Below are 21445 nucleotides of genomic sequence, written 5' to 3'. Positions count from 1 at the left end.
TCTATTGTTTGGCTCGATTGAGATGGACAAAGAGAATGGGTTTTTTCTTTGCAAATGTGAAGTGGGGTTGTCTTCTATGCGTCGGATGCAGATCAGACGGTCGAAATGGTGAAGGGTCGAAAATGATTATAAGATTTTCCGGCCGCGCCAAAATCGCTCCGGCGAAAAGCAATGCGGGGTTCGAAACTTAGTACAAAGTTGAGTCATCTATTTTGGAACGGAGGGAGTAAAATCGAAAATGAAAAAATGTGGAGACGCGGCCACTCCTCTCCCCCGATGCGCCGCCGCCCCCCGTCCCCCCTGCTCCGCCTCCGCTCCCAGCCTCTCCCCCTCGGCGTTCGCGCCTCCGGATCGAAGCCCACGACGGCGGCGTTCCCAGATCGGCAAAGCGCCACCCCATCGGATCGTCGTCACTGCTGACGGCCGCCTCCTCGTCAAGGAAGCGCGGCTTCCAGCCGGCGGCGACCAAGGCAAGGGAGGCCCGCGAAGAAGTTGCTCCTGCTCCCGCGGCCGACGGCGGCCGTGACGAAGCTGCTCCTGCTCCAGAGGGGCGCCTCTGCCCCCGCGTGTTCCACCGGGAGAGGAGGAGAGGATCCTCCGCGTGATCTTCTTCTTCTCGGCCGACGATGCATCCTCCTCCTCCGCCGCGTCATGGGCGCTCACCACGGAAGGTACAGCGCGCGCTCCGCCTCTCCCTCTGCCGAATCCATCTCCACAGCTGATGATGTTTGCCCCTTGCTGCCCAATCTCGGGCGACCGCAGGGGAGGTGCCGCTGGAGCTCAATCTGGCATTCAACGCCGCGGACGGCCGGCCACATCCCCTCCCCTGTGGGTTTCGCCTGGGCGGGCGTCTCCTACTCTTCCCGGACCTCACGGTCCAGGCCATGTACGTCCTGTCCTCCCCCTCCCCCTCCCCCTTCTCCATTCTAGAACCCACTGTTCTTTCTCGACTGGATTATTGGGAGGCTGATGCCTGGCCTCTCGACTGAATTCCTTGCTCCACCCATAATTTTCAGTGACTAATCTCTCTCTCCTTGTTTGTGTGCAGCACAAGTCTGCCCTACATGATGCCTGGCAGGCTAACCCAGCAGGATGCATGTGCAACAGACTGAAACAAGCAGCCTACACTGTCCTCAAATCCCCTGTTTCTTCTTTCACAGCTCTGCTCTCCAACAGCTTGCACGGCTCCATCACCGCCGAGATCATCAACTGCAACAAGCCGACAGCAATTTATGCGTGCCACCAGTATGCCATCTACTTCTTTTTATGCTACTTCATTGGGCTTGTTTTGTTTGCTTGGTTGTAGGTTGATGAATAAGGCTGCTGAAAAATAAAATTCGGGTGTTTTGGTTGTGCATCTGTTCAGTTATCTGAGCCAACTCTACCTGCTGAGATTATTATTGGTGTGGGCAACCACCAGTACGTGTATGAGCAGCTTAAGGTTATCTTATGCATGATTGTGTGCTGTCCATCATGATGGCTGGACTCGTTCATGAATGTCCATCTTTTCCACCGCAGGGGAGATGCACATTTTGAAACCATGACTCCCCTTTTTCTCTTCTTGTGTACCACTCGGTGAAGTGGCCTGCACTCCTGTTCCTAAGAGTTGTTGAAATTTTGTATTTGGTTGCCATGCAAACCGAACTGGCCCGTACTCCTGTTCACCGGTCTTTTGTTTAGCATGGATTGTATGCCCTGTTTCCAGTACTTATGGTAGTTCTAGGGCATTGTTTGATACTTGCTAGCATGATTGACTTTTCCGTTGAGTAGCTAACCACTACCTGGTTGTTTGAACCAATGGTTGGTTAGATCCTGTAGGCTGAGTCTATGGTCTGTTTAGGTTGCTATTGTGGTCTGGTTGTTCTCTAATAAGAACATATATTTTTCTTGCTTGTGCATTCAACTGAAGCTATTGCTTATGTGTGTACTGTTTCTCTGCCTCGGCCTCCCGTGGATGAGCTGATGATGAGGTACACCCTCCTCTCCTTCCTTCCCCTTCCTGTCGCCCAAACAGTGACTAGTGTGTATGCTGCATTTTTATTACGCCTACTCAGAGAAATCACAAGTTGAGGATTGCTAGGTAGTTAGTTGCATGGTGAAATTGACTTGGCTTAGAATCTGGTGGTAGCTTGTCATAGATGATATAGTTCCCTCAATGAAGAACTCTTATGGCATTTTTAGATGAATGAATCAGATTGCAAATTTGTTTGATTTTTTTCTTTCTATTTTTTTTTTCAAAAAAGGAGGTTAAACCCCCAGCCTTTGCATCAATATGACGCACACGGCTATTTTTATTAATTATTCAGCAGAGTACTGCAAATTTGTTTGATACTCACACCTGATTGTTGATTCGTTCACTATATATATGTTGGTGTCGAACATCCTGATCCTTGTTTGGTGAAACAGCAGTTGTTTTATTTTGGTTTGAGTTCCTATATTGGTGCAGAGATATGATTGAAAATAAATGTGCTTAGAGCATCTCCAACGGCCGCACAAAAATTCCGCGCCCAATAAACGTTATAGCGCGCCACTGTAGGACTTTTAATGCGTCGGGACCAACTTTGCTTTAGCAGGCGCCCAAAAACGCGCGCCCAAAAAGCAGACGGTGCAAATTGTGAAGCGCGCGCAATCCGGCGCCCCAAATATGCTGCGTGTGATAGCGTTTTTCAGCGCGCGCCCAAAAACTTTTAGCGCTACAGCTTCTGCTGGAGCTGTCCGGCGCCCAAAAAAACAAACTTTTAGTGCGCGGAGCTCTTTTTGGGCGCCTGTTGGAGATGCTCTTATGTACCGGACTGCCAGTTCACATTTCAACATGGCTGGTTTGTTGTATCTTAGGTTGCCGATAGATTCCTGGATGGCCAGATTTGATAGCTAGCTTGATTGTTTCTCACGTTTTATCAGGGGATGTCCTTTGCCCAATTCCATGGCTGATTGTGTGTTATTTCGTGTGGACGGGTACAGAATTGCAGGCACGGAGGGGTTGTACACGGAGCTGCAGGGGAAGATGATGGGCAATAAGGCCACAGAGTAAGCGCTCATCTTTGTCGAGGAGTGCGGACTCACCAGCCTTCTCACGCCGGATCAGTTCCTCAACGAGCGGGAGAGTATGCTCCAGGGGATCTCTTCCTCCTGCGCGCCTGGTGAGAACGCTTTGTCTGTAACTCCCCTTCTAATGATACTCTTGTGGTTTGTATTTGTAAGTGATGGTGTCAAGCTTCAGTTGTCAGTTGTGTGGGGCAACTAAATTGTGAGTTTAACATGGCTGTATAATTGTAGGATCATTACGTCTTTGATAGTTCATTCACTGTGACTGCTTCAGTCGCTTTCATGACTTGCTGCAATCTTCCTTGCTTATTTCTTAAATTTCTCCACTCAATTATAATGCTAATTTCCATAATGGAGCCTTTAATCATACTTATAATCTTCAGCTTTCAGCATTATATCTTTGAAGCACTGCTGTTTCCTTTACCTCCCGCCTTGATTTGTTTGACCTTCTGCATTGAGCTCCTGATGCAATTATGATTTGGGCTGCTGTGTGTCGTGAAGATAGTAATACGATCGATGATTTACAAGTAATTTATTTATTGCACTCCACTTGTTTTACATATGATTTTTGATGCGTTAAAACTGTTGTTGTGGTTCAGATGCTTGGCAAGATTGATGTTGTTGGTGGCACAAGTGGCAAGGCGCTGAAGAGAGAAGGAAGTGCATGCTGAAGGACGTGCTTTGTGTTGCGAAGTGCTAATTGATGGATGGATATGGCTGGTGATAGATATGTGTTGTGTACTTAGTAGATAAAACGGCTTGGTTTTATTTGTCATGAACCTCAAGTGTTGGAAATCGATGTAGATGCATTTCTCAGCTCTTGTTTATGTTGGGCTGGGCAATGAGATGAGCAAGGGCGATACTAGAAACATGCATGCCACCGTAAATTTCTGCATTTCTTAAGTGAAGTGGAGGAATTTAAGAAATATGATTCATGGAATGACCATGCATCACTCTGTGAAATGAAATGAAATGAAACGAAATGCAAGTTGTTGAGTCAAGCAGGAGTGAAGAAATGAGCCTTATTTTCAAGCGGAGCTGAATAACATATATTGTGGATCATGAATTGCTAAGAGACAAATAAGCATATCTCTAGCTTCATTCACGCCAAGCCAAAGAGATAGCAACATATAGCAGCCAATGATCTCAATGCAAGCTAGCACAGTGGGCATATACACTGGGACTGGAACTGGCACAAGACGAGCAAATTAACTGATGTTATCAAGACTAGAAATGTCATCCAGTCAATAATGTCATCAAGAGTAGAAATATCTCAAAGATCCCGCCCATAAGCATAATACATGCAACTGAATACATCATCTAGCTCATAACATACTTGTGAGGTCCACCACAAAACATAAATCATCGATTTGTGAAGTCTAAATCAATGACCAAATGGTTGTCCCTGAAGGGCAAGATAAGTAAAAGCATGCATTCTCTGGCGCAACTTTCAGAATAAGAGGCGGCACTCATGCGGCGGCGGCGGCGGCGGCGGCGGCGGAGGGGATGACGACGGGGGCGGCTGAGGAGGCAGGAGCAGCAGGCCTCCCCCTGTTCCTGTTCTGGAGGTAGAGGACTGCCCTCAGTGTGAGCTGCAGCAGGGTGGTCACTATCCCTGTAATGTTGGGTGCCTGCATGCGATAGGCACAGCAAAGAGATGATGATATATCTTTCTTGACCTTTGCGACAGGATGGATAAGGGTGATAAACATGCAGAGGTGATTATAGACAGGATGATTTAGAATTTTTTTGAACAGGTTGATGTACTCCTCCTTAGTAAAATACCACTTCATATTCCAGACGTACCCGATTGCTGTGAGGGACAGAGAGGCAGATGTCATCAGATGATCTTGTTAATGTGTAAATTCAATCAAATTGTATCATGTACTCATCCATATATGTGTTTCTGAATTACATAGTTTTGCTAAACATATTACAGATGTATACATACATGATTTAACTCATAATGAAGATAGCAGACTGCTGCTGCTTAAAGGAAATTATGTAAAGAATTTCTCAAGTTACAACTCCAAGTCCGGAGAGACTAAAAATCATCAGGTGGGAAGGCACCCAAGCTGGTCCAAGCAGCAGACGACTGCAGTTTAAAATCTCCAGGTTTTAACTTGCAACTGAATACATCAACTGATAAACATACTTGAGATCCACCATAGAGATAAATCATCGATTTGGTAGTCTAAATCAACGAGCAGATGCTTCTCGCTCAAGGGAAAGATTAGGAGACGTGCAGTTTTGCAGAGGACAGACACAGAAGCGGCACTCATGCGGCGGCGGCGATGACGACGGGGGCGACGGAGGCAGGAACAGCAGGCCTTCCCCTATTCCTGTTCTGGAGGTAGAGGACAGCCCTCAATGTGAGCTTCAGCACGGTTGTCATGATCCCTGTAATGTTGGGTGCCTGCGATAGGCACAACAAAGAGACGATCCCCACGATACGTTCCAGGTAAGTGGTAATGGCGTGCTCTCGCGACTGCGAGCCCCGCCAGCGCCGCCCGCCCCAGCCCATACTGGCGGCCGCCGCTCCGGCTCCGTCGGCCACCCAAGCTCTGCGCTTCCCCGCCGCCCCTGCCGCTGCCCTGCAGTGGGGCTTCCCTGCTGCTGCCACCGTCGTTGCTCCGTCCCCAGATCTAGATCGGGAGCTGCAGACCCCACCCCCTCCGCCGCCGGGGCGGCCGGTCAGGCCTGCTGACGACGTGGATTTCGTCCCCGAGACGCCGCCCGAGCTCCTGCGCGCCGCGGCTTCCGCTTCTGGCGGCGCGGTCCCATTCAATGCGGGCGATGGCGTGCCGTGCGGGGACGGCATTAACTCTGGCCTGCCCGCGGGCGGGTGGTTGGCCTGCTTCAAGAGGGTGGAGGGCGAGGCGCATTCAACGCGCGCGCCTGCTCCGCAGTCCGACGAGGGGCTCGAGGGAGGATGGGTCACCGTCGGGTCAAATCGGCCGCGCCGAGCTCGCCAACCATGGTGTTACCGCCCTCGCCCCGCTCCAAGCGTGGCGAACTCGAGGGCGCTGCTCTCGCTTCCAGAATCGCTGTTGTGAGCCCGCAGGTGGCCCTGCTCTGTTCTCCGGCACGCATGGCCACTCCATCCCCAGCTGGCTCGCGTCCTCCTGGGTTCGAAGCTTCGCCAACACCGCCCCTTCTATCCAGCACGACGCCCAAGCGTACGCCCCCCCTGATGCCCGGGGCTGCTATGGTGGAGAGCTCAATTCCAACGGGATTGGAGGCTCTGTTTCAGCCAAGGCAGCAGCCTCTGCTTCCCTCGCCGGCTTCCTCCCCAGTCAAGGCCCCAACGCGCAGGCGCAAGACCCTGGCTGGCATGCACATCACCACCAATGGTGGGTTCTCGCTGAGGCGCAACAGTGCGCGGATCATGGCTCGCGGCGCTGGCTTTGCCACTGCCATGGCCAAGGAAGCGCAGGGGCTGCTCTGCCGCTCGATTGGCATTGTACAAGACGGGGAAGATATCACAGACAAGACGCTGAAGGCATTCGAAGACCAGTTCAAGGAGCAACTCCTAGAGGCGGTCATGGCAGCCTTGCGAGGCTTGTTCAAAGTTGATGATGTTGTTGCTGGAGAGGTGGAGGAGGCCCTAATCAACCACGGGGGTGAGGCTGCGATTGACCATGAGGCCACGGCAACGGCGCCGTCTGCCTAGGTCTCTGTTGTCTGCCATTGGGTTCCATAGTTCCTTATGATAGAACAATATTATGTGGTTCAGTCTACGTACTGTAAGGGGTTGTTCATGGATGCATGCTTGGATGCCATGACAGTGAGGTGGGTCGAGTGTAGAGACCACCTGATGCTATTTTGGTGTTTGTCTATGCTTCCTGTGTGGAATGCGTGGCAGAGAAGCCCAAATTGTCTTGTGGGCGATGCTTTTAGCCGGGCTGTGGCTGTGTTAGGGTCTGTGCTAGTTTCCATATGTTAGGAGAAAACATCAACTTTCTTTGCTGGAATGTAAGGGGCCTAAACTGTGTCAATCGGCGTTCCACCGTTTATGAAACCATTGCAGCAACAACCTGTCATGTTGCCTGCCTACAGGAGACCAAACTTGATCATATGGACCAATTCATTGCCTCTTACCTGGGTGGTAATAGGCTGCGCAGCTTTGCTCATCGGCCAGCTACTGGCACTAGGGGTGGCATACTGATGTTATGGGACGACAATGCTGTCCAGATTTCCGACGTGGTCAGCACCGTCTACTGTCTCTCGGCCATGGTTCTCATACGTGCAACTGGGAATATGTTCAAGATCACTACGGTGTATGGCCCAACTGAACCTTCTTGCAAAGACGCATTCTTTGCGGAACTGCTCGCCCAAAAGCCAGCGCCCGGGACCAAATGGCTCGCGTTGGGCGATTTCAATCAAATCTATCGCGCTAGGGACAAAAATAAGAGGAATATCAATCGCTCACGCATCAACCGTTTTCGCAACGCCCTTCATGCTTGTGAGCTCAACGAAATACATCTTCAGAACCGCAAGTTCACTTGGAGCAATGAAAGAGATAACCCGACTCTGTGCAAGTTAGATGCATTTTTTTTGCAACGTTGACTGGGACACTTCCTTCAGCACTCACGTGTTGCATGCCCTCTCCTCGTCGCTGTCCGATCACTGTCCCCTTCTTCTTGCGGATGATAGTGGGCCCCGTAGGCCTCGAACCTTCAAATTTGAGAATTTTTGGACGTCCATGCCGGGATTTAATGAGGTGGTGCTTAACGCTTGGAATGAAGATTGCCATCATTTAGAGCCTTATCAGAGGCTTTTTCACAAGCTCAAGAAGACAGGGCTAAGACTCACCGAATGGAGTAGGAAATTATTCTCCAAGTCTAAAGTGCACCTCCATGCCGCTCTGCTCGTGATCCTTCGGCTGGACACCGCTCAAGAGGGGCGTGCGCTCTCCATCCCTGAGCAAGATCTGCGGGCCAAGCTCAAACGGAGGGTCGTGAGCTTGGCGGTATTAGAGAGAGCAAGAAAGAAGCAATGTGCGAGAATTTCCAATCTGAGAGAGGGTGACGCAAACACCAAATTCTTCCACCGGAGGGTAAACGCGAGGCGTAGGAAGAATCACATTCACAGGATACAACACAACAATGGTTGGGTTACGGACCATCAACAAAAAGAGAACTTGATCTATGAGCACTTTTCCAATGTTCTGGGAAAAGGGACTAGAAGGTCCATGGACTTCAATTGGGGAGAAGCACCTTCACTGGCATCTTCTTGTTGGCCCATCATCAAAGTGGACTTGATGAATGTCATCCACTGTTTCAACACCCTCCACACGACCAACCTCAAGTGGCTTAACTCGGCGAACGTGGTGCTTCTCCCCAAGAAGGAGGGAGCAGAAGGGATCTCTGACTATAGACCTATAAGCCTCATCCACGCCGTTCCTAAGATCATAGCTAAGGTGCTTGCCAACCGCCTTGCCCCTCACATGCACTCGCTCATCTCCAATGCGCAAAGTGCTTTCATCAAAAGGAGAAGTATTCACGACAACTTCATGTATGTGAGGGGTCTTGCTCGCATGCTGCACAAAAGTAAAACGCCTTCACTCCTCTTCAAGCTCGACATCCGGAAGGCATTTGACTCGGTCCGATGGGAGTACATCATTGACCTTCTGTAGAGAAGAGGGTTCCCACCCAAGTTTCGCAACTGGATCACCGCCCTGCTCCATACGTCCTCATCAAGGACATTGCTCAACGGAGTGGCCGGTCCTCCGGTCTTGCATGCATGTGGCCTTCGACAGGGGGACCTATCTCACCGTTGCTATTCGTCATCGCGATTGACCCGCTGCAGAAAATCCTCAACCTTGCAACCACCCATGGTCTCTTCCATAAGATTCGAGGACGGAGGGAAATATTCCGCACTTCCCTCTACGCCGATGATGCGGCGGTTTTCATGGCCCCTATCAAGGAAGATATTGAGAACCTCTCAAAGGTGCTCACCTGCTTTGGCAACGTGTCGGGCCTATGCACCAACTTTCAGAAGAGCTCGGTTGTCCCAATTCGTTGTGAGGCTATTGATCTAGATGCGATTCTTGCTAGCCTGCCGACCACCAAGGTTGCCTTCCCCATCAAATACTCGGGTCTACCACTCTCGGTTTGGCAGCTTCGAAAAGGGGATTTCCAGTTCCTTGAAGATAAGGCGGCGGCACGGCTTGTGCCGTGGGATGGGCAAAACATCACGACCATGGGGCGATGTGCTCTTGTCAAGTCAGTCCTCACTTCGCAGCTGACCTACCACATCATCTCCCTCAACCCTCCTGCCAGCACACTTCATAACTATAACAAGATCCAGAGGGCTTTCCTTTGGGCGGGCACGGACAAGGCCACCGGGGCCAAGTGTAAAGTGAGTTGGCGCAACGTTTGCCGCGCAACCGACCTTGGGGGTCTTGGTGTCATCGACCTCACCAAGTTTGCGCGGGCGCTAAGACTTAGATGGCTATGGTTCGAATGGAAGGATCCATCTAAGATGTGGGTTGGCCTTGACAACCCTTGCGACAAGATGGACCGAGCTCTCTTCTACGCATCTTCGCACATCATCATTGGCAATGGGGCCCGTGCACCTTTCTGGGATTCACCTTGGATCAATGGGGTGGCGCCCTTGGACTTGGCACCACTCATTTTTGATATCTCCTCGAGAAAAAAGTGGAAGGTGCGTGAGGCCATGCATGGCGATGCTTGGCTTGAAAAAATTAGGCTGCCCATGGACTGGAGAATGGAGCACATTACACAAATTGTGACTCTCTGGGCTCGCTCTCGGTCTATTCACCTTCTGGACGGAATCGAAGATGACATCATATGGAAGCATACGACAAGCGGTCACTACTCCGCGACCTCGGCATATAAGGCTCAATTCCTTGGCGCCACGCGATCACCCATGGGCCAGACGATCTGGAAGGTCTGGGCGCCCCCAAAAGTCAAATTTTTTGCATGGCTTGCAACTCAAAACCGACTTTGGACGGCGGATAGGCTCCAGAAGCGAGCTTGGCCAAATTGCGGTTTATGTCCTCTTTGCAAGCAGACTAATGAAACGGTGGATCATCTCTTCTTCAAGTGTCGTTTCACTAGGAGGCTTTGGGGCATGATCAAGGATTGGCTTGGGCTAGACGGCATGGACACTTATCGCTGGAATGACGAGCGCTCCATCAAGGATTGGTGGATCAACATGTCCGAGAAGAACGTGGCAAATCGGAAGGCAATGGCAACCCTCACCATGTTGTCTTGTTGGAATATTTGGTGCGAGCGAAATGCTAGGGTGTTCCAACAAAAATCGACGCTGCCATCCATCATTTTTGGTAACATCAAGAATGAGGCTAGGCTTTGGATCGCCGCCGGCGCGAAGCACTTGGGAAACATCATGCCGCGAGAGTAGAATCTATGTATCTTATCTTGCTTTTCTGTTGTAAAAGCAACTCTAAACTTCTTCTTAATTAATGGATGAGGCAAATCTTTTGCCTCCGTTTCGAAAAAAAAACAAAGAGACGATCTTCAGCAAGCCTACCAGCTACTGTAGCTAGGAGAAGTAGAGAAGGGATGCAATTGTGTGTTGTCTTACCAGGACGTAGTCGTTGCGTGGTGTGGAGATGAATCCGTACCCTGTCCATATCCCGGCGCTTGTCAGGTTCCCAGCTAACTGCGCCAGGTGCTGTAGCTTGACGAACCTTCGAAACTTAAGACTAGCGCGAGAAGTCACTCTTGACATAGCAACATATAACTGACCGTGCGAGAAGACAGGTTCTGGCAAATAAATGCAAACCTTTGATAGCGCCTGACCCTGGCTCTCATTAATAGTCATGACGTAACATAATTAACCAACAGGAGATTGACGATGACTTTGGTCCCTCAAAAGAGATAGTAGGCTTCGGACATAATTAACAAGGGAAAAAAAATTATTTTGGTCGTTTTGAAGAATAAAAGGCTATCCACAGTAAAACGTACACTTACTATACAACAGTATGTCCAGATCAACTGCTTCATAAAATTTTTGTTACATACTAAATGGCTACGGAGGAATAACGAATTGAAACAAGGGAATGGCTTGCATTACAAGGGCATGAACTCCTCATCGATCACCTTGTAGTGCTTCTTGGCGTCGTACTGCTGCACGATGAGCACGGAGGCGGTGGTGGAGAAGTCCGACGAGGCTAGGATGTCGCCGACGGGCCCGAGCTCCAGGCACTCTGCCCACTCCTCCAACCCCTCGGTGAGCACCGAGTTGCGGTCCCTTCCCTTCCCCACCACGAAAAGCCGGTAGTCCCCCTGCATCCCCCGCAGCACCGCCACCAGCTCCGCCCCGTCCGCCACGTGCTTCTCGAGGTAGCCGACGGACTTGTTGCCGGCGACGTGCTTCCGGTAGAACTCGGCGAAGAACTTGTCGTCCGCCTGCGCCTGCAGCTCCTCCTGCCCCGTCGTAGTCCCCGCTAGAGGCATGTGCCGCTTGCTCTTGGACTCGAAGAGGCTCGTCCGCGCCTTGGCCCGCGCCTGCGCCGTCGCGTTCTGCACCACCCGTAGCGCCGTCAGCCGCACCGAGGCCTGCTGCTTGCACATGAAGGACGCCAGCGTCAGCGCCTCCCGGTCGTCCGCGCCGCCGATGAAGAGCACCGCCACGGAAGCCTGCGCCGTGCTATCTGGACGCTGCTGCTTGCCGAGGCCGCGGTCCACGATGATCCCCACCGAGCATGGCGCTAGCTGTAGCACCTTCTGGTTCACCAGCCGGAACCCGAAGTGGCCGCCGTCCATGGTGCCGTCCAGGCACTGTGCCTTGTGGAACGGCACCAGGATGAGCGCTGCCATGGCGTCCTCGGCGCAGATGCACAGGTCACTGTGCATGTCCGGGAACGACGACAGCGCCAGCAGCCGGCGCACCTTCACCTTGCCGCCCTCGCCGCCGCACTCCGCCTGGTACGCGTCTAGCGCCTCGCCGATCAGCTTCCGCATCTCCGACACCTCCTCGTCCACCACTGTCACGCCGTCCAACCCACCGCTTTTCACGATCGAAGACGCCGTCTGGTCCGTCAGCTGCACCATGTCCACGGCGTAGCACGCGATCTCGCCGTTGCCGGCGCCCCACCGGAGCGACTCCATGAGGAAGGCGAGGGCGGGCACTTCCTGCGGGCCGCGGAGGCCGGCGACGAGGCGCAGCTCGGTGGACGGGTCGTGGTGCTGGAGGCCCATGAGGCGCCACTGCACGCTCCGGCGCGCCCAGGACGCGATCCCGATCCCCACCATGGGCGTGACGGCGACGTTGAGCGCCACCACGAAGATGATGGCCATGAAGGACTTGTCGGTGATGATGCCGGCCTCGAAGGCGGCGAGCGCGCAGTAGATGTGGAAGTAGCCCTTGACGTTGAGCAGCATGCCGAGCGCGAGCGCCTCGAGCCAGCCGAGGCCCCGGAGCAGGCCGACGCCGGTGCAGCCGACGAGCTTGCCCAGCGTGCCCATGGAGGTGGCCAAGAAGACCTTCCACCAGGGGAAGGGCAGCTGCATGACGTAGGCGCGGAGGCCCTCGTCGGGCTTGAGGCCCGCGACCTCGATGTCGTCGGTGGTCTGCCGGAGCGAGAGGCAGACGTGGGCGACGTAGAGCGGCAGCACGAAGGAGGAGAGCACGAAGTTGATCTTGCTGACGAGCAGCCGCGACACCCGGCCGTCGCTGGGGAAGGCGAGGCCGACGAGGAAGGCGGCCATGTTGATGTCGAGGCGGAGCACGGAGATGAACCAGCAGAGCGTGGCGGCCACGAGCGCGACGAGGGAAAGGTCGAAGCCGCGCATGCGCCGGCCCTCGGGGTTGCGGCCGTCCACCCACTCGGCCATGGCCCGGGACATGAAGGCGGACATGACGACGACCGCCAGGACGGACGCCGTGAGCGCGGGCTGCGCGAAGGGCGCGGCGTCGGCGTCGGCGTCGCTGTCGCGCCAGACCATGGTGCCGAGCGCGATGAGCAGGGTGGTGAGCATGTCGGAGGTGATGCCGGCGCCGACGGCGAGGCGGCCGACGTTGGTCTTGGCGATCTTGAGGTCGGTGGCGAGGCGGGTGAGGACGGGGGAGGCGGTGTTGGCGAGCGCGGCGGCGAGGCCGAGGAAGGCGCGGAGGGAGCGCTCGTGGACGATGCCCGTGTGGGTACGAGCGGTGGAGGTGATGGCGCCGTGGCAGAGCGTGACGAGGACGCAGGTGGAGGCGATGCCGGCGTAGGCGACGACGGCGTCGGCGGCGGGGCTGTCGAGGAGCGAGAAGGGGTCCATCTCGACGCCGAGCGCGAAGAGGTAGGGCGCGAAGATGAAGCCGCCGATCTTGCCGAACACCAGGCTGATGGCGTTGGTGATGGAGAGGACGCGGAACTGCGCGAGGATGATGCCCAGCTGCCATATATCGATCGCCATTGACGACAGGGAAGGAACGTCAATGGCGATCGCCAACAGAGAGAGACAGAGAGAGAAATTAAGAAACGGAATTAATTAATGGCGATCGTGGAGGAGGCGTACGAGGAGGTCGGAGAAGACGCGGGGCTGGTAGGCGTTGCGGAGGAGGGCGTACAAGATCTTGCTGGTGACGAGGATGACGCCGAACTCGAACAGCACCGTGTTGTAGTTGGCCGACAGCACGCTGCTCGTCATCGAGCAATCCATGGCGCGCGGCCTCCCGCTGCTCTTCTTGAATCCAATCCAATCCAATCCAATCCAGGATCGATCCTCTTCTTCCAACGATTCCTCTTGGATTACACCCACACCCACACGGCGCGCTGCGTGCCAGCTAACAAAACCACTTTATTTTATTTTGGATTCCATCGACGAAGAACAGCAGGAAGAAGATTAATTGACTCTGGTTTGATTGATTTGACCATGAACAGGGGAACATGGGAGATTGCAGTGCTCGCGTGTGTGGAAGAGAGCATTTTGCGGGGGGAATTATTGCATGCGAACTGCTTTCTCTTCCCTTTTCTGAAACTCTCGAGCTGCTAGATATCATGCTGCATTCAGGTCAGATAAATATAGCACCCTGATTTTTTGCCACGACATCCTCTAACTTAGGGAAAATGTTATTCTGCAGTGGGTGCTTAGAGATGTTTAGAGAGAAACGAGAGAGACGATGGAATGAACAGTTTTCTCATTGATTGAAGATTAGGGGTATATATACCCAGTACAAAGGCGGTTTACAAAAAGAGGCAGTTGTCAAAGAGACAACCTACATAGCAGGGATTAACATATTAATTAACTTAATTAATTCATAACACCCCCCCTAATCAATGCTTGTCCTTGTGAGTATGCAATGCTTGTCCTTGTCATTGGTTGGTCGATGGACTGGATATGTAGTCTAATTCGCAATCCCCTTTGTGACATATTCAGTTTGTGACATTTTATAATTGATCAATCTGTAATCCCTAATTCTTTTTAATTAAAAATTCAGGAGGCGAAGCTCTCTTTTATGATTTTGTGATGTTCTTGTTGATTGTGCCTTCAGTATGTCTCCCTAAACTCTAGCTCGATCGTGAGAGAGAGAGAGAATTCAGAGAGGAAGAACACGCAGAGACACTGAAGTTTTTTTGTGCTGCGCTCTACATCTGCAGCTTTTCTGTTTTACCCTTTTTATTCATCAAGAGTACACGATCGTGCCTGAGCAACGTGCTCCACTACTGACCACGTCCATCCCCATGATCCGAGCTTCGTGCTGGGCCTACTACGACTAAGCCAAGGCGCACAAAACGCAACCAATTCAGAGAAGGGCGAGGGAGACAGGGTTTAAGCCAACACAGTATCCTCGGTGGCTTCAGCAAGTAGTAATGCAATAGGCTAATGTTTGATTAGTGAAATTTGTGCAGCAAATAGTAGTGCAGCAGGCCACGGTGTGTGATATTTGTAGTGCAATGGATGCTGAAATCTGTGTGCTATTTGTATGTGCAATGTGCAGGCTGTGTGCAACTTCATGTGCAATTTCAGAATAGAATACTACTGTATCTAGCTCTGAATTACAAGAGATTGTCAACACTTATATATTCAATGTACAAGTTCTGAATTAGAGTTGATTATGACCACTTTTTGTAAACATCCTTATATGTTTGTATTGTGTCCAAGAAGTTGTCATCTTTCCGAAGACAAAGTACGGGTTGAGTAAGCTGTTTGGTGTTGGAATCGGCGAGGTTGGTCATGTTGGTGGTATTCTCTTATGTGCACGCCTCTGAACACCCATCAAGGGGGAATGGTATGTTTCGATAATCCAATGATCAATTTCTGGTGGTACGTCATATTTTTCGTGGTAATGATGGTGTGTTTCCTTTTAGTTTTTGTCATGGTACTACCTTGTTCCTAACTTTGAAAAAAGAACCGATCAAGAGCATTAGTGAAACAACCTCTATCCAAAGAGAAAGGGTTAATCATGGATCTTCATAACTGATGCAAAGAATCTTCTAACTGTTTAGTAGCTCTGAGAGACAATTAACCCATTTGAGGTTGGGATATGCAATTTATGCCCTATATAGTAAGCTAGAGGGCTCTTTCTGATTCTTTGTGTGTGTATAGATACGCAGGTTCTTAGCAATGAGCCGTTCTGGTTAATTCTTATGCATGTGGTTGCTATGCCTCTCTTAGTATTTCTGTGATTTTTCATGCATTTAGTTCTGCTTCCTATCCAAACATGGTGTTCAGTTCACTATCTTTTGTTGTGCACAATGCTTGGATATGCCCTACGGAGAATTCTCAAAATTCTTATTCTTTGAATTGTTTAGCTTAGGAGCATTTGTTGTACGTAAGCACATACGGAAATAAGATTTTATCTACTTCTGAGGATATGGTGGTAGAAACAACAAGGAGCATGACCAGGATAGGAGAGTACAGAGGGCTCTGCCAGTGCACTACATCACAGATGTCATCTGTAGGAATGATGGCATCAACTGTCATTTGCACGTTTACAGATTCACAATGGAGGTGAGATTGGTATATGCTTCGTCAGCACAAGTCCTATGTAACGAAGTTGGATAATATACGATTCCTTACGAAAGACTAATTTCGAGAATGCATCTTTTGTGAGATTAATAGCTAGCTTGATTTGGATGCTGTTAGAATTGTTTTATTCTTTTAGGTGTCATGATCTCTAGCGGTAGCTAGCCTGGTTTGGAGGTGTTGATCCTTCACATCACATTCGGAACCGTTCGCTCTTTGGTTACGATTTGGCTGCCATATAGCGGAATCTGGCTGAAAAAGGGAAACCAAACAGGGCCAAAAATTCTTCGCATTATTCAGGTATGCAGGAGAATAATGGAGTTGTTCGATCTGGAGTTTATTCCAAGGTGCAAAATTTACCAAAATGAACTATAATGCTAATGATTTTGTTCCATTTAATTTCTTGGGAGTTGTCGCACATTAAATTCTTGCCGCAATCCCTCTATAAATTTTTAGGCGTTCTGAATTTTGATGTAGCCATTCGTCTCATAGCTGCAATCGGAAGGCCAAATTCAAAGTTCGGTCTTTTTCTGGAAACTGAAACAGTGGCATATAGTATTTTCTTCCACTATATTATATCCTCTTGTTTTCTAGAGAACTGATCATACCTATCTTGCTGGATTTGTTTATGATCTGTGTTTTACTCTGGGTGTCTCTTGACAAAAATGGATATGAATGAGAGGCGCTCCAAGGAGCAAGAGAAATCATGTGTAAATACAAGTGCACTTTGATTTTTTTATGCCATTTATATAACTAAAATATTAATGATGGTTGTACATAGAGTTTTAGACCTGTGGCTCTTTTGTTTACATTTAATCATGTGTAAAACTTGGGAACATGTATGGATGGACAATACTATGTGGATTTGATCATTTTATTGACTAATTATACAGCGTATGAACTTATAGAGTTTAGAGTTGTTTATCCTGTTCTAATGCTGGAGTTAAAAGTTTCATGTAGCTAATGCCATCATCTTTATAATAGAGCGGCAACATACTCCGTAAGTTTTCACCCTACTCTAGGAAGCCATTTCATCAGTTTTTGGCTTCTGACACACTCGGAGCAACAAATTTTGTGCTGCTAATTGTTCTGTCCTCTCCGTTCTCTCTCTTTGCACTTACTTGTGATTTTTGCTTATGTCCGCGTACAAATTTCATCCAGGAAATTTAGTCCTAGGGACTTTGATATACAATGATACACCAAAGCAAGCAAAGAAGCCAAAAGAAGTTAAATGTTTTTACCTGCTGCTGGCATCCGATGAGCAGTTGCAGGTGTCAACCATAGGTAATTCTTGTAAGATACTTTCACATTTCTCTAATTTACTTAAGTAAATCTTCATCAGTTTGGCTTTAGGCGAAAATGCCTGCTTGAGAATTTAGGGAAAATTACATATTACCTTTAGAGCTTTCAGTTCATGAAGTAATTGACCTCGTTTTTGCTTGTTTATTCTGTAGTATTGTTATATGAAGTGAGAGTTGCATGTGCTTATCTGAAGCTTATACTAATAATGTGCCTCCCTAATTGTGGCTGATCTGGAGCTCATACCCATGTTGGGTGAGTATCTCCCTCTCTGTTTGTTGGGCTGTCGGCAGCTCCTTTTTGCTGCGTCTCTGTATACTATAACCACTATCCCTAAAATAAGTAAACTATAACCACACTCTTTGATCATATTATTTAGAAGAAAAAAGATTAGAGCTGCATTTATTCATATTAATGTAGACTGGGCCTGATCCAAGAAATAGAAGACTTGTACATTGATTGCATCCACCGATAAAATCCCAAATGTGTGTGGGCAAGACTATCTTCGTCTTTTCATAATATAAAAAATAGTAGGTAAGCAATCTGTTGCTGGTTCAGAATTTGATAAGGTTGAAAACTTTGTATGAAAATCTTTGTAATTCTTTTGAGTTGTGGAAGAGACAACTGGGATGACTTCGATAATATTCACTGGATGGTGGAGAACGAAAAATAAATAAGGTGGGGCGGCTCTAAAGCATAAAAAAATTCCAATGGAAAACCAATAGTTCATGCACACTAAAATGCACACAAATACTTTTTAAAATCATGCTATTGTCTGGTCATTTTCTCAAAATGACACTAAAATTTGAATAATAATTACTTCTCTCCTTTGTCTTCGTCTGAACAGTAATACTTATTCACAGATTTTGCTAGCTTGCTTCAAAAATTATTAATCCTGTTATGGTGTGGTTGCCTATTACTCAAGATGATTTCACATTAGCTTCAGAGGACATGTATGTTGCGTATCCTTTGCCTACTGAGCACACACAGAAATTTTTCTATCGATATCGTTAACTGAAACATATTCCATTTTTTATCAATCGGTGGATTTGACTAATATAGATATATTATAAGAGATATTATTCACGTACCATTTTCTTATTTCGAGTAAGCTTGAAACTGATGGTCTCAGTTGGTTTGTGTATTGACTTTCTTTAGAGCCTGAATCTACAGAAACTAAGTAGAGGGCCGCCTTTTGTGCAGGAATTTGCAGCAGGTCTGATCCCTTGCGCGTGCTCCTCCGCTTGCCCTCTCGACCCTCCCCTTGCTCATCGCCATCCATTTTATTCAGAGTGTAGATGGCGGGCAAAACACCTAAGCTCCAGGTGAGCTCCTACTCCATCCTGTAGGTGTCGTAATTTGTATGATGTTTCGTTATTAAGTTTTGCAATCTAATGCCTTGCTCTACTGTTTTTATTTTTAATCTCAACATTTCGAATTTTATCGGTCAGAGGTTACTTGAATGATTCATGGTAATTGGAATGTGGGGGGTCTCAAAGAATTTTTATAAATAAAAATCCAAATATCAACGTTTTCTAATCTCGCTCGATGGTTGAGGTCTTATATAGAACATCATCGGTATAATGATGTTGAAAGCAACCTGCCAACATCATTTTCTCCGGAACATTGAGAACCGATAGGATTCTATGTGTATTTACACTGACATTCTCTCTCCTTCGACTAACTGAACATTGAATTAATGTCGTACATGCATCCTACTTCATATGAGCAGCGCTCATGTTTCGAAAAAATAAATAGTGTGAGTTTACTATTAAAGTGGATGTCTTGTTTCTCCAGGAATGAGCTTAAAAAACACATGAGCTACTGTGACTAGGTGGCCACTTGATTAGGTGTGTTTTATGTTCTGTAACATGTTAGCCGTAGGCAGTATTTTTGGACTGAGACTTGCTCCTGTTGTTTGTTTCAGATATTCAGTCTAAGATCTAAATTTCACCAATATGTCTTTTGTTTACATTTCCTGATGTGTTTTAGATGAACAGAATCACTTGTGTTTATATGGATAGTAGCTACTTTTACTTCAGCACATAAAGAACGAAATCTGTATGAGTATTTTTTAAAGCATTTCTACATAAGCAAAACATATCAAGGGCGGTATGCTGGAATAAAATCATATATACAAATTTGTTTCTAGAGCAAGGATGAAAAGCACTCCATACACACTCACAAGGATGATGATCCATCTGTTTCTAGGATGGTGGGACTTGAGGTCAAACTGCACAGGTTTACATTCAACTTCGCTTGTTGATATTTCTGACATATACTTGATGGAATATACATAAATATGTGTTCTTTCTTATAGGTATGCACCAGATTCAAGGATCAGCTACTTGATGAAATATACAGGAGACTCTCCTACTCAACATTACCTTAAAAAAGAATCAAGGATCAGTTCAATGGGAATTGGAATGATGAAAACACTTGTTTGAGCACATCTGATCCTCATAATAGCATATTTTTAATAAATCACTGTAGTCAAATCACTTTTTTTTATAATTTCTATAGTAAAATCACTTACTATTGTGTATAAGTGCCATTAAGGATAATCCTAGATCTGCGGGATAGTTTGGAAGTTATACCCAAGGCATTATAATTGCTCTATATTATTATTAATTTCGTATATCATCACCTTAGACTACTCGAACTGTCGGCCATGCTTTGTGATTAAACAATTCTTGACTGATTAAATCCATTTCAAGTGTAATGCAAGTGTTGAATTGTGATCCATGAACAGCAAGCCCATTTGGGGAATGTATTTGAACAATGACCCAAGCAGTCGCACAAGTGGATCTGCACATATTATTATCAAGGTATCGTCTCATCTTTCAATTTTCTTTGCCACTCTAAAATAATCGGTTTTCTCTTTCATGTGAGCATTTTGATTTTTTTTTTCTAGAAGCTTGACAAGAAAACTGAAAACAAATAATTAGAGAAGATTAACCGGGCGGGAGGAGAGGGAAGAAGGGATAAAGAGAAAAGAAATACATAGTAAAGTTATATTGATTAAAGAGTTCTAGCAATGCATCTGCTTCTAACTATATATAAAGATCTTGCATGTGATTAACCGGGCGGGAGGAGATGGAAGAAGGGCTTGGCCACTTGGATCGTGAGATGACTATTCGGTTGACCATTTGTGCTATCTATTCAATGTCATGCATCATAGAAACAAAGATTAGTTTTGTTGTTGTGGATTTTGCAGGAAAACAGAGTAGGTCACGGTGGATGAAGAGAACATTAACCGACAGACTTTTCGGTAAAAAAATTGGCTGCCTTGATTAGTTTATTTCTTATCAATTAAATTTGTATGTGAAGTACAAAAAGTTGATAATTGGGACAGAATTATGACTTTTACTATGTACCATTTTCATATATTCCTCAACAACACGTCTAGATTCATGTAGATAATAATTTGAACACGTCTAGCAATTTACATGTCTTCTGGGCAAGCTAAGCTATTTTCTTGATGATCCAAGCAGGTTGCTGATCAAATATAAAATATGTAATTTTCTGGTTCAGTAATAAACGGGCAATTCAACTTATGGCTGGGGCAGCCTGATTTCCTCCTACACACGCCCGCTAGCAGCAGCAGTTACGACCAGGCGGTTGCGGAAGGTGATAGGTGTGGTGGTCGGCGGTGCCTGGGCTATTGATGTTCGATTTGAGAGGAAGAAGAGAGATTGGCTGCTGATTTTGGGAGGAAGAAGAGAGATTGAGCGTGCTGTTGCTGCCGTGTGTGGTCTTGGGAGAGGAATAAAAGAGAGTAGTAGAGAGCTTTAGAGAGATAGCAAAGGATTGAGAGGCTACTCCTATTTGTATTGCTGTCGATGCTTGCACAATGCCACTGCTTATTATACTGTGTTATTCATCTTTGAAAAAAACAATCATTTTCTCCCTTCAATAGTTTAGTCATGACTTAGGTTTACTTACTAGCCTCTCTTCATAATTATTTTTGGATTAAATTTAGCTTTTTAAAAAGTTGCAAAGAATAGGACTATTTCATGCATCCCGGCAGATATGGTTGCTATCCACCTGGAAAGGAATAAGATAGCATCCATGTTGTCGTCCCTTGTTGTTAGTTTGCATTCCTATTTACTTTGTGTGCCATTCCTTAATGCATGAATCAGTTGCAGTGTGGA

The 21445-nt window shown here is 47.9% G+C and overlaps 3 protein-coding genes and 1 long non-coding RNA gene across 18 annotated transcripts; 3 read left to right on the top strand and 1 right to left on the bottom strand.

Annotated features, from left to right (window-relative positions):
• The first annotated feature begins 219 nt into the window (after window positions 1-219).
• On the top strand, window positions 220-4046 carry LOC109757511 (uncharacterized). 2 transcript variants are annotated; one of them, XR_012183884.1, is made up of 5 exons: window positions 220-671; window positions 763-886; window positions 1049-1970; window positions 2962-3140; window positions 3645-4046. XR_012183884.1 is itself a non-coding variant. In XM_020316332.4 (5 exons), exons 1-4 carry the CDS (start codon window positions 652-654, stop codon window positions 3029-3031), a joined length of 411 nt encoding a protein of 136 aa, XP_020171921.1. In that variant the 5' UTR covers window positions 220-651; the 3' UTR covers window positions 3032-3140; window positions 3645-4046. The 2 variants fall into 2 exon arrangements, 1 of the variants encoding a protein (XP_020171921.1); XM_020316332.4 differs by having other exon boundaries at window positions 1049-1245.
• A 3704-nt stretch (window positions 4047-7750) lies between these two features.
• On the top strand, window positions 7751-8683 carry LOC109757530 (uncharacterized). Its single transcript, XM_020316350.1, has one exon. It carries the CDS (start codon window positions 7751-7753, stop codon window positions 8681-8683), a length of 933 nt encoding a protein of 310 aa, XP_020171939.1.
• A 2256-nt stretch (window positions 8684-10939) lies between these two features.
• On the bottom strand, window positions 10940-14217 carry LOC109757519 (cation/H(+) antiporter 28). Its single transcript, XM_045228228.2, has one exon. It carries the CDS (start codon window positions 13437-13439, stop codon window positions 11106-11108), a length of 2334 nt encoding a protein of 777 aa, XP_045084163.1. The 5' UTR covers window positions 13440-14217; the 3' UTR covers window positions 10940-11105.
• A 619-nt stretch (window positions 14218-14836) lies between these two features.
• LOC109757522 (uncharacterized) lies at window positions 14837-21204 on the top strand. Of its 14 annotated transcripts, none has more exons than XR_012183877.1 (8): window positions 14837-15255; window positions 15779-15977; window positions 16132-17276; window positions 17447-17546; window positions 18495-18616; window positions 19444-19532; window positions 19612-20119; window positions 20209-21204. It is a non-coding gene; the product is annotated as an uncharacterized lncRNA (long non-coding RNA). The 14 variants fall into 14 exon arrangements; XR_012183881.1 differs by lacking the exon at window positions 14837-15255 and adding an exon at window positions 19089-19141 and having other exon boundaries at window positions 15488-15977; window positions 20044-20119; XR_012183880.1 differs by lacking the exon at window positions 14837-15255 and having other exon boundaries at window positions 15489-15977; window positions 20209-20431; window positions 20509-21204.
• The last annotated feature ends 241 nt before the right edge of the window (window positions 21205-21445 follow it).

The sequence above is a fragment of the Aegilops tauschii genome, chromosome 5 (assembly GCF_002575655.3).
Source record: "Aegilops tauschii subsp. strangulata cultivar AL8/78 chromosome 5, Aet v6.0, whole genome shotgun sequence".
NCBI classification, from domain to species: Eukaryota; Viridiplantae; Streptophyta; class Magnoliopsida; order Poales; family Poaceae; genus Aegilops; species Aegilops tauschii.
The sequence above is the reverse complement of the archived record's forward strand: the minus strand, read 5'-3'. Positions and strand labels throughout refer to the sequence as shown.

What these genes read in the sequence shown, in the direction of transcription:
- LOC109757519 (XM_045228228.2), bottom strand. Translation starts at nt 13,439, where the DNA reads ATGGCGATCGATATATGGCAGCTGGGCATCATCCTCGCGCAGTTCCGC.
- LOC109757530 (XM_020316350.1), top strand. Translation starts at nt 7,751, where the DNA reads ATGCCGGGATTTAATGAGGTGGTGCTTAACGCTTGGAATGAAGATTGC.
- LOC109757511 (XM_020316332.4), top strand. Translation starts at nt 652, where the DNA reads ATGGGCGCTCACCACGGAAG. An exon ending in ATGGGCGCTCACCACGGAAG is followed by an intron (nt 672 to 762) that starts GTACAGCGCGCG and finishes GGGCGACCGCAG; the next exon opens with GGGAGGTGCCGCTGGAGCTC. An exon ending in GCAATTTATGCGTGCCACCA is followed by an intron (nt 1,246 to 2,961) that starts GTATGCCATCTA and finishes GGACGGGTACAG; the next exon opens with AATTGCAGGCACGGAGGGGT.